This window comes from Oncorhynchus gorbuscha, linkage group LG11 (assembly GCF_021184085.1).
Source record: "Oncorhynchus gorbuscha isolate QuinsamMale2020 ecotype Even-year linkage group LG11, OgorEven_v1.0, whole genome shotgun sequence".
Taxonomy (NCBI): domain Eukaryota; kingdom Metazoa; phylum Chordata; class Actinopteri; order Salmoniformes; family Salmonidae; genus Oncorhynchus; species Oncorhynchus gorbuscha.
In genome coordinates, this window is record NC_060183.1 from 66,700,757 (window position 1) to 66,713,517 (window position 12,761).

Here is a 12,761-nt window from a genome sequence, read left to right on the forward strand (position 1 = left end):
CTCTCTCCACCCCTGCCTCCCCTTGTCCCTCTCTCCAACCCTGCCTCCCCTTGTCCCTCTCTCCACCCCTGCCTCCCCCTGTCCCTCTCTCCACCCCACCCCACCCCACCCCTGCCTCCCCCTATCCCTCTCTCCACCCCTGCCTGTTCCTCTCTCCACCCCTGCCTCCCCCTGTCCCTCTCTCCACCCCTGCCTCCCCTTGTCCCTCTCTCCACCCCTGCCTCCCCTTGTCCCTCTCTCCACCACTGCCTCCCCTGTCCCTCTCTCCACCCCTGCCTCCCCTTGTCCCTCTCTCCACCCCTGCCTCCCCTTGTCCCTCTCTCCACCCCTGCCTCCCCTTGTCCCTCTCTCCAACCCTGCCTCCCCCTGTCCCTCTCTCCACTCCTGCCTCCCCCTGTCCCTCTCTCCACCCCTGCCTCCCCCTGCCCCTCTCTCCACCCCTGCCTCCCCCTGTCCCTCTCTCCACCCCCACCCCACCCCTGCCTCCCCCTATCCCTCTCTCCCACCCCTGCCTGTTCCTCTCTCCACCCCTGCCTCCCCCTGTCCCTCTCTCCATCCCTGCCTCCCCCTGTCCCTCTCTCCAACCCTGCCTCTCGTTGTCCCTAACTCCACCACCGCCTCCCCATATCCCTCTCTCCACCCCTGCCTCCCCTTGTCCCTCTCTCCAACCCTGCCTCCCCTTGTACCTCTCTCCACTTCTGCCTCCCCCTGTCCCTCTCTCCACCCCACCCCTGCCTCCCCCTATCCCTCTCTCCACCCCTGCCTGTTCCTCTCTCCACCCCTGCCTGTTCCTCTCTCCACCCCTGCCTCCCCTGTCCCTCTCTCCATCCCTGCCTCCCCCTGTCCCTCTCTCCAACCCTGCCTCTCGTTGTCCCTAACTCCACCACCGCCTCTCGTTGTCCCTAACTCCACCACCGCCTCCCCATATCCCTCTCTCCAACCCTGCCTCCCCTTGTACCTCTCTCCTCCTCTCCACCTGCCTCCCCCCCTGTCCCTCTCTCCACCCCACCCCTGCCTCCCCCTATCCCTCTCTCCACCCCTGCCTGTTCCTCTCTCCACCCCTGCCTCCCCTGTCCCTCTCTCCACCCCTGCCTCCCCTTGTACCTCTCTCCACCTCTGCCTCCCCCTGTCCCTCTCTCCACCCCACCCCTGCCTCCCCCTATCCCTCTCTCCACCCCTGCCTGTTCCTCTCTCCACCCCTGCCTCCCCTGTCCCTCTCTCCACCCCTGCCTCCCCTGTCCCTCTCTCCACCCCTGCCTCCCCCTGTTCCTCTCAGCCTGTAATTGCGACCCAATGGGTTCCAGCTCCATGCAGTGCCACAAGAACGGCACCTGTCCCTGCCGCCAGGGCTTCGTGGGGTACAGGTGTGACCAATGTGAGCTCAACTACTTCCACAACAGAGTCACACACCAGTGTGAGGGGTGCCACGTCTGCTATGGGCTAGCCAAGGAGCAGGTAAGAGTGTTGCTCCTGTCTGTCTGCTATACTCTTTTTGACCAGAAAGCATCATATACATGGATAGTAAGAGTGGTTCTGTTTTGCTCGCTCAGATGCATTCTGTGGTGAGATAGTTACAGTGCACTGTTCGGATGCTGGAGTTGAAAGTGAGAATGTAACTTACTTCTAAAGTGATTTGTTTGACAATCCGATGAAAACATCATGAGTGGTTGTGTTCATGCCACATTTAAAGTTAGTAAATTGTTACAGTTATGTTGCATGGATAAATAGTCACAAACACTGAATTTAGTATTTATCAGCCAAAATCAGTAGTAAGATAACGGCTGGGCTCAGCACATAATGTTTTGTTTTCACAAAACTAGGATAAGACACACAAAGCTATGAGCTATTACAGGGTGCTACTAAGATGAGACACGAGGCTCTAAGCTACTAGAGGGTGCTACTAAGATGAGACACGAGGCTATAAGCTACTAGAGGGTGCTACTAAGATGAGACACGAGGCTATGAGCTACTAGAGGGTGCTATTAAGATGAGACACGAGGCTATGAGCTACTAGAGGGTGCTACTAAGATGAGACACGAGGCTATAAGCTACTAGAGGGTGCTACTAAGATGAGACACGAGGCTATGAGCTACTAGAGGGTGCTATTAAGATGAGACACGAGGCTATGAGCTACTAGAGGGTGCTACTAAGATGAGACACGAGGCTCTAAGCTACTAGAGGGTGCTACTAAGATGAGACACGAGGCTCTAAGCTACTAGAGGGTGCTACTAAGATGAGACACGAGGCTATAAGCTACTAGAGGGTGCTACTAAGATGAGACACGAGGCTCTAAGCTACTAGAGGGTGCTACTAAGATGAGACACGAGGCTATGAGCTACTAGAGGGTGCTACTAAGATGAGACACGAGGCTATGAGCTACTACAGGGTGCTACTAAGATGAGACACGAGGCTATGAGCTACTAGAGGGTGCTACTAAGATGAGGCACGAGGCTATAAGCTACTAGAGGGTGCTACTAAGATGAGACACGAGGCTCTAAGCTACTAGAGGGTGCTACTAAGATGAGGCACGAGGCTATAAGCTACTAGAGGGTGCTACTAAGATGAGACACGAGGCTATAAGCTACTAGAGGGTGCTACTAAGCTGAGACACACGGCTATAAGCTACTAGAGGGTGCTACTAAGATGAGACACGAGGCTATGAGCTACTAGAGGGTGCTACTAAGATGAGACACGAGGCTATGAGCTACTACAGGGTGCTACTAAGATGAGACACGAGGCTATGAGCTACTAGAGGGTGCTATTAAGATGAGACACGAGGCTATGAGCTACTAGAGGGTGCTACTAAGATGAGACACGAGGCTATGAGCTACTAGAGGGTGCTACTAAGATGAGACACGAGGCTATGAGCTACTACAGGGTGCTACTAAGATGAGACACGAGGCTATGAGCTACTAGAGGGTGCTATTAAGATGAGACACGAGGCTATGAGCTACTAGAGGGTGCTATTAAGATGAGACACGAGGCTATGAGCTACTAGAGGGTGCTACTAAGATGAGACACGAGGCTATGAGCTACTAGAGGGTGCTATTAAGATGAGACACATGAGGCTTTAAGCCACTAAGAGGCCATATCATCATACAGGAATGTATCTCAATCAATACTGGAAATAGAATCTGTGAATCTGAATGCACGATTTCAAGTCACCCACCCTGTTCATCTGGCCGCCCCTCTCATCAAACCTCCCACTCAAGTTTAGTAGTCTAACCCCCTCTGAAATCACCAATTCTCCTTCCGGTCATTTCTTCCACCGGTTGTTTCTCCCACACTCGCTGCAAGCTATCTGGGCCTCTCTGTGGCATGCAGGCTGAGTTTGTTTCAGGTTTTGATGTCACGTGCCCAAGTACAGGGAAATGCCTTTCTTGCAAGCTCTAATCCCAACTAAGCAGTAATCAATATCAATATAGTACTAAATATAAAATATGATACAACAAAAACACACAAGAAATAAAAATATGCAATAACAGGAGAAAGTAAAAGCTATATACAGGGTCAGTTCCAATACCATATTTACAATTTGCAGGGATACTGAAGTGATAGAGGTAGATACAGTATGTATAGGGGTATGTTGACTAGCCATCTTCAAAATAAATACAAGGGTTAACTCATATAGTCAGTGTAGTCATTTTGTTAGCTGTTTATCAGTATTATGGTCTGGGGATAGAAGCTGTTCAGGAGCCTGTTGGTGTCAGAACCTGATGCACCGGTACCGCTCGTCATGCGGAGCAGAGAGAACAGTATATGGCTTGGATGGCTGGAGTCATGATTTTCCGGACCTTCCTTTCTCCCCACCTGATATAGAGGTCCTGGATGGCAGGTAACTCGGTCCCAGTGAAGTACTGGGCTGTCCGCAACACCCTCTGTAGCGCCATGCAATCGAGGGCGGTGCTGTTCTAAAATTATGGAATTACAAAATATCTAAATATTAGGACGAGCAATGTTGGAGTGGCATAGACTAACATACAGTAGAATAGAATACAGTATATACTTATGAAATAAGTAAAGCAGTATGTAAACATTATTAAAGTGATTAGTGTTCCATTATTAAAGTGACCAGTGATTCAATGTCTATGTGTATAGGGCAGCAGCCTCTAAGGTGCAGGGTTGAGTAACCGGGTGGGAGCCGGCTAGTGATGGCTATTTAACAGTCTGATGGCCTTAAGATAGACTGAAAAACAGCTTCTCTTTCCCAGCTTTGATGCACATGTACTGACCTCGCCTTCTGTATGGTAGCGGGGTGAACAGGCAGTGGCTCGGGTGGTTCATGTCCTTGACGATCTTTTTGGCCTTCTCGTGACATCGGGTGCTGTAGATGTCCTGGAAGGCAGTCAGTGGCGATGCGTTGTGCAGACCGCACCACCCTCTGGAGAGCCCTGCAGGTGGTGCAGTTGCCGTACCAGGCAGCAGTAATATAGCCCGACAGGATGCTCTCAATTGTGCATCTGTAAATATTTGTGAGGGTCTTAGGGTCCAAACCAAATTTCTTCAGCCTCCTGAGGTTGAAGAGGCGCTGTTGCGCCTTCTTCACCAAAATGTCTGTGTGGGTGGACCATTTCAGAATGTCAGTAATACTGTATGTACGCCAAAGAACTTGAAGCTTTTCACTTTCTCCACTGCGGCCCCGTCGATGTGGATATTGGGGCGTGCTCCCTCTGCTGTTCCCTGAAGTCCACGATCAGCTCCTTCATTTTGTTGACGTTGAGGGAGAGGTTATTTTCCTGGCACCACACATCCAGGGCCCTCACCTCCTCCCTGTAGGCTGATCTGTCATTGTTGGTAATCAAGCCTACTACATCATCCACAAACATAATTTATTCAGTCTGGATAGCTTTAAGCAGTATGTAGATGCAAGCCTTGTCTTTAAGATCCTGCATGGTCTTGCCCCTCCACCTCTATGCCGGCATATCATGCTCAAGGAAAGCACCTCCATGATAACAAGGGCAGGAACTAGAGGGGTACGAGGCACTGTCACACCTTCTTCACGTCTGTGCGTGTGTGGACCAATTTAAGCCCTTAGTGATTTGGAGGAGGGACGAGCAACTCGAAGCTCTCGACCCGATCCCTTGCATGTTACTTAGGGCACAGCCATCATAGTTAAAGGTCTTACCTACCTGGCACTCATGAGAGTATTTATACCCCCCCCCCCCTTGCTCACTGGCACAGTTAAATTACTGTAAATGTCTTTATTATAAAACCCAGAAAAACATGTCACATATACTAGGCCCCCTTATACCCCCCCTCTGTTGTTATTGACCCATCGCCATTGCATAATGAAATTTGCTCCAAAACAACAATTAGTAAGTCTATTCAAACTCCTACCCAAGGGTGTGTTTGTAGTCTAACAATGGTGGCCATCTGGCCTCTTCAAAAACCAAGATGAATAATAAATCAGACTGAAGTCAATGTGAAGTCACTGATACAAAAACAGCTACAGAAATAGACACTGACTGCATCCCAAATGGTGAAAAGTAGTGCACTGCACTATATAGGGAACAGGGTGCCATTTGGATAGCAGACAGTTGCTTTAATGATCCAGTATATTTCTCATGTCTCCAGAGATCAGCACCAAATACATGTCCCATACCGTTTGTTCCAGACTCTATACAGTGGCAGGCACATCTAATAGCAGAATTTTGTAGTTTCTGTAAAGTATACTTGTTCTTGCTAAAGTAGTTTGTGTTTTCTCTCTCATCTCTTTTTGTCTCTCTCTCACTGCTGGCTTTCTGCACACCTTCATCCCTTCTAAAGACAGCAGAGAAAAAAAGGGGGTGGAGAGAGATAGAGGGACAGTAAAGACACAGGAATAAATCCTTTTCTTTCCTCACTTGTGCTGTATGAAGGATAATTTAAAACACAAGATACACTATTGTCTAATATTGTGAGTAGCCTAATTGTGGTACTTGGCCTAGATTAAGAACAGTGATTTTACCTATTAGGGGGGGGGGTTTGCAGTGAATAGATTAAAGGGTATTATTATAATTTCTGTAAATTAACCTTTATTTAACTAGGCAAGTCAGTTAAGAACAAATTCTTATTTACAATGACATCCTACCCCAGCCAAACCCAGACAACACTGGGCAAATTGTGCACCACCTATGGGGCTCCCAATCACGGCCGGATGTGATACAGCCTGGATTTGAACCAGGGACTGTAGTGACACATCTTGCACTGAGATGCAGTGCCTTAGACCGCTGTGCCACTCAGGAGTAAAGGAGTGCCATCTCCACCAACCTGCTCACCTGCTAGTGCTTAGCAGTGACACACACACACACACACACACACACACACACACACACACACACACACACACACACACACACACACACACACACACACACACACACACACACACACACACACACACACACAGTTTGAGCCTGCTAGTTGCCTACTCTGAGCGTGTTTGGCACCCCAGCCAGGAATGTGTCTAATCACAGAGGCCTGGCTTTATATTTTTTTTATCATTGACAATCTCTCCCACAAATCCTCCATTGTCTGCTGTTCTGATGTTTTCCTATACAGGCAGGGAGGCTGAAGGCTCGGCTGCAGGATTTGGAGAATCTCCTAGCACGCTTCGACTGCCGGAGGGGCTACGGGAACCACCATCATGTGCGGGAGTATCACATGCGACAGCTTCACAAGCGACAGCATTACGAGCGTGGGCATCAGGGGGAGGACAGCCTGCCCAATGCGCTGGAGAACTTCCTGGCTATCCAAGGTAACCAATCATCAGGCACCCACTCATTCCACACGACCGATCAGAAAACATTCTAACAGTTTGTCATTTTCATTCAACCAGTCAGCAGAAATCTGACTGCCAATGCTGTTTACCACTGTGCTCCTATTTGGCCATTATACCTGACACATGGCCTAGCTCATACTGTAGATAACAATACCATCATGCTATCCCATACTGGACTGTCTAGTATACCTAGTACCTAGTATCTAGTATAGAATAGTGGACACCAAGCTGCACTCGGAATGACTATCCGTGCCTAGCTGACTGTTCAGCTTGACATTGTTAAAGATGTAACACAACAATATAATGATAAAACCAAACATAATGGGATGGAAAGAGACAGAATCAGCATGAATCAGGAGTCAACCAGCCTTACAATCTTCTCTCCACACTTGCTGACTTTCTCATTATCTTATGAGCAGGGGGGGGAAAGTACCATAAAAGTCTTACAGGCTCATTGACATAGATCGAATGGAGGCTAAATTCCAACAATACAGTTCATAGCAGGCAAGACTGTGTGTGACCATCTTAATCCCTGTTTGTATGACAGACATGCAGCTAGTGAATTTTGAATCCCTCTTCTTCATTATGATGAGAACTCTAATCAGGATTATGCCTGTCCGACCGCTCCCCACAGCACGCCGGTACACCGCCACATTGCTAAAAAGGCTACACTGCTCTGTTTTAATCAAAAAAGTGTTAAACAAATCCAAATATATTTGAGATTTCAGATTCTTCAAAGTAGCCACCCTTTGCCTTGATGACAGCTTTGCACACTTTTAGTATTCTCTCAACCAGCTTCATGAGGTAGTCACCTGGAATGGATTTATATTAACGGGTTTGCTTTGTTACAAGTTCATTTATGGAATTTCTTTCCTTCTTAATGCGTTTGAGCCAATCAGTTGTGTTGTGACAAGGTAAGGGTGGTATACAGAATATAGCGCTATTTGGTAAAAGACCAAGTCCATATTATGGCAGGAACAGCTCAAATAAGCAAAGAGAAATTACAGTCTATCATTTGTCTATCATTACTTCATGACATGAAGGTCAGTCAATGAAGAACATTTCAAGAACTTTGAAAGGTTCTTCAAGTGCAGTTACAAAAACCATCAAGCGACATGATGAAACTGGCTCTCATGAGGACCGTCACAGGAAAGGAAGACCCAGAGTTTCCTCTGCTGCAAAGGATAAATTCATTATTAACTGCACCTCAGATTGCAGGCCAAATAAATACTTTACATAGTTCAAGTAACAGACTCATCTCAACATCAACTGTTCAGAGGAGGCTGCATGAATCAAGCCTTCATGGTTGAATTGCTGCAGAGAAACCACCACTAAAGGACACCAATAAGAATAAGAGACTTGCTTGGGCCAAAACACATGAGCAATGGATTTTAGACCAGTGGAAATCTGTCTTTTGGTCTGATGAATCCAAATTTGAGATTTTCTGTTCCATCCACTGTGTCTTTGTGAGACGCAGAGTAGGTGAACGGATGATCTCTGCATGTGTGGTTCCCACCGTGAAGCATGGAGGAGGAGGTGTGATTGTGTGGTGGTGCTTTGCTGGTGACACTGTACGTGATTTATTTATAATTCAAGACACTTAACCAGCCTGACGACCAAAGCATTCTGCAACGATACGCCATGCCATTTGGTTTGTGCTTAGTGGGACTATCATTTGTTTTCAACAGGACAATGACCCAACACACCTCCAGGCTGTGTAAAGGCTATTTGACCAAGAAGGAGAGTGATGAAGTGCTGCATCAGATGACCTGGCCTCCACAATCCCCCGATCTCAACCCAATTGAGATGGTTTGGGATGAGTTGGACCACAGAGCGAAGAAAAAGCAGACAACAAGTGCTCAGCATATGTGGGAACTCCTTCAAGATAGTAAAAATGAAGAAAAACCCTTGAATAAGTAGGTGTGTCCAAACTTTTGCCTGGTACTGTACATACACGCACACACACACACACACACATACAGAGAGAGAGAGAGCGCGAGAGTGAGAGCGCGCGAGAGTGAGAGAGAGAGACAAACACACAAACGCAGGATAACATCCCACAGAGGATGCTGTAAACACCCTCCTCTCACAGATAGAGCCAGAAGGTCACACCAGCGAGGCACACTGCAATAATCAACTTAACCATAAAGCTACAACAATAACCAAAGGCACCTGGACATACAGAGAGCGTTTTTAGCACAAACAGTGAATTCAGTCTGAATTGACGACTGACCACATGCAATCCATGATCATATGTAGGCCGTCATTGTAAATAAGAATTTGTTCTTAACTGACTTGCCTAGTTAAATAAAGGTAAAATATATATATATATATATATATCAAATCAAATCAAAGGCAACAGCTCCACTACAAAGTCCTACTATAAAGGGTCTGGCAGTACTTCTGTCCTAAATAACAATAACATTGAAATAGAATCAAAAGGATCCATTTAACGATCCATGCTGTGTGTTTTTCTATCACATCAGTGTTTTTCTGTTTCTCTGCAGAGGCAAAGGAAGCCTTGGTTAAACAGTTTGCTCTCATGGAGACGTCTACACACACTCTCTCAGCCCAGCTGCACAATGTTACCCCAGCTATGAACTGTAGTGCCAGCATGGAAGAAGAGCAGGAGGAGGAGAAAAAGGAGAAGGGGAAGGAGGACGGGCGGAGAACATTGTGTAGTACCCTTGGTGACACTCTATCAGTGGTCAGAAGTGCACAGACACAGCTGAAGCAGGCAACACTGGACCTGGACAACATGGTCAGTGGGACATTTACTCTCACTTTGTCCTTATTACAGATGTCAGATCTTAATTTGAGCCAGTTTGCTACAGCCAGGAAATAATCCTACAGCAACAGGAAATGTGAATTATAATTATTTTAATTCATCAACATTTTTGTAGGGGTTGATGCATTTTTCGTAAGGGAAAATTATGTCTGAAATTTAGTTTTGCACGCCCAATTTTTCAGTTTTTGATGTGTTAAAAAAGTTTGAAATATCCAATAAATGTCATTCCACTTCATGATTGTCTCCCGCTTGGTGTTGATTCTTCACAAAAAAAATACAGTTTTATATCTTTATGTTTGAAGCCTGAAATGTGGCAAAAGGTAGCAAAGTTCAAGGGGGCCGAATACTTTCGCAAGGCACTGTATGTTGACGAGGTCGATAGTCATTTGTCCATTTCAAGTATTTTGCCATTTTTTATCCTGGGACGGATACTGATGATTCAGTAGAGGTGTAATGTATTGATCCACAGTGATGGCTAAAGTGCAGTATTTCTCCCTCTGAAGCTCCATATCCCTACCATAGAGAGAGAGCAGAGAGAGAGCACACAGTTTCTCTGACTGACGCTCAAATGAAATTAACAATTTGTTCTGCACCCACAGCTCAAGCTTTTCCCAGTCGCTCCATGCTCACTAGCAGCAGCTTGGGATCTATTATGAATATGGCTGCCTATGTGGTTTTGGGGAAATGAGAGCGCTTGTTTTGGCGGTGTGTGTGTGTGTGTGTGTGTGTGTGTGTGTGTGTGTGTGTGTGTGTGTGTGTGTGTGTGTGTGTGTGTGTGTGTGTGTGTGTGTGTGTGTGTGTGTGTGTGTGTGTGTGTGTGTGTGTGTGTGTGTGTGTGTGTGTGTGTGTGTGTGTGTGTGTGTGTGTGTGTGTGTGTGTGTGTGTGTGTGTAAGCCTGGAGCCAGAGCATTGCAATTCCACATTAACAAGCAGAACGGCTCTGAAATAGGAAGAGAACATCTTTGCGTGTCATATACTGTGATTCACTTTCCTCTATTTTATTAGCACTTTCTCAAAAGAAATGTCACACAGTGAAATAGTCAACATTTATGCACTAGGACTTATAAATGGAAACATTGACTCTGTATACGTTAGTGAGTGAATATGTGCTGTAGTTGGAGCCTTCAGTATGACTTTCTGAAATGACTTTATTGAGTCAGTCTACTTTCTGTGAGTTTAACACTGGTCCTGGGGTCATGTAAGGTTAGCTAATAACTGTGCATGGTCACGATTCAGGTTTTAAATCAACTGACGTAACATCCCATCCAGAGCATGTGTAGCACCTTGTCCTTAGACAGTTTTCTTTTGTCTGCTAGCCTGCCACCTCTGCACGCTTTCATTTCATTCATTTTTTCTATGCTTTCCAAAGGTCATTCCTTTCGAGGTGCCACCGGTGCCCAACCGATGGAACTCAGCGGTGAACCAATCAGAGGTCCTTATGAAAAGGTAAGTCAGTTGAGTTCAATAGACTTTAAGTGGCCAATTATGGCAAACAAAGGTCATCTCCCCTAATGTAGGCCCTGCTTCTTCCATCTGTCAATCGCACAATGGCTGGCCTGCCACAGACACCCTCAATCAATGACAACAATACAAAAGCTTATTATGCAGAAGTAATACATTAAGTCTAGGGAGAGGAAATGGAGAGATTAACTCAATAGCTGGAATCCATTTCACTTCTCTTCAGCAGACCAGTTCTTTTTTTGTCAAATAATTGAAAGCGTTTCATCAAACCTGCCTGGAGTGCCAGATGGGCAGGGTTTGGGCTTGCATTTTTGGTTCTATTCAGTTCCATTGCGGCAGACAAGATCAACCAAGCTGAAGTCAAACAAACACTATTTGAACCCAGGTGTGGTTGTCAGGCCCATATATCTAATACCCTATCTGTTTTTCTCTCTGTCTGTCAGCCACACAGAGATGTCTGGTCATATAGAGTCTATAGCTACCAAGGCATTCATGGCTTCCAACCAGACCTATTCTCTACTGATGGACCTACTGGAGGACAACTCTACAAAGGAATACATCAGCAACCTCACAGAGCAGTGAGTAACTACACATTACACACACACACACACACACACACACACACACACACACACACACACACACACACACACACACACACACACACACACACACACACACACACACACACACACACACACACACACACACACACACACACACACACACACACACACACACGTAACGGATGTGAAACGGCTAGCTTAGTTAGCGGTGTGCGCTAAATAGCGTTTCAATCGGTTACGTCACTTGCTCTGAGACCTTGAAGTAGTAGTTCCCCTTGCTCTGCAAGGGCCGCGGCTTTTGTGGAGCGATGGGTAACGATGCTTCGTGGGTGACTGTTGTTGATGTGTGCAGAAGGTCTCTGGTTCGTGCCCGGGTATGGGCGAGGGGACGGTTTAAAATTATACTGTTACACACACACACACACACACATCATGAAGTGCTTCGAGAGGCTAGTCAAAGACCATATCACCTCCTCCTTCCCCGACACACTCGGCCCTCTCCAATTCGCCGATACTCCTGACAGATCCACGGACGACGCAATCGACAATGAACTGAACACTGCCCTTACCATTTTGGACAAAAGGAATACACATGTGAGGATGCTGTTCATTGACTACAGCTCAGCCTTCAATAATATAGTACCCTCTAAGCTCACCACAAAGCTAACGGCCCTGGGACTGAACTCCTCCCTATGCAACTGGGTCTTGGACTTCCTGACGGGACACCTCTAGAGGGTGAAGATAGGCAACATTACCTCCTTGACACTGATTCTCAACACGAGGGCCCCACTAGGGTTCGTACTCAGTCCCCTCCTGTACTCCCTGTATACCCACGACTGCGTGGCCACACACAGTTCCAACTCCATCATCAAATTCGTTGACGACACAACAGCAGTAGGCCTGGATACCAACAAAAACGAGATGGCCTACAGGGAAGAGGCAGGCACACAGCATGGGACCACTTCACATTTCTTGACGTACACACTTCAGAGGAGCTGAAACGGTCAAACCACACAGACACCGTGGTGAAGAAGCCACGACAGCGACTCTTCAACCTCAGGATGCTGAAGAAATCTGGCCCGTCCCCGAGGGCCCTCACAGTGTTCTACAGGAGCACCATCGAGAGCATACTGACGAACTGCATCACAGCCTGGTATGGCATCTCCACCGCCGCGGACCACAAGGT

General features: G+C 47.1%; 1 protein-coding gene across 2 annotated transcripts in view; it reads left to right on the forward strand.

Annotated features, from left to right (window-relative positions):
* LOC124047931 (laminin subunit gamma-3-like) overlaps window positions 1–12,761 on the forward strand; it is a 44,440-nt gene that overhangs the window by 3,910 nt on the left and 27,769 nt on the right. Inside the window, exons 2-6 of one of the 2 annotated variants that reach the window (XM_046368278.1) lie at window positions 1,277–1,455; window positions 6,541–6,736; window positions 9,268–9,521; window positions 10,918–10,994; window positions 11,453–11,587. In XM_046368278.1, coding sequence (XP_046224234.1) covers window positions 1,294–1,455; window positions 6,541–6,736; window positions 9,268–9,521; window positions 10,918–10,994; window positions 11,453–11,587 — 824 coding nt within the window. In that variant the 5' untranslated portion in view covers window positions 1,277–1,293. Of the gene's footprint in view, window positions 1–1,227; window positions 1,456–6,540; window positions 6,737–9,267; window positions 9,522–10,917; window positions 10,995–11,452; window positions 11,588–12,761 lie in introns of those variants that run through there. The other variant, XM_046368279.1, reaches the window with a different exon arrangement.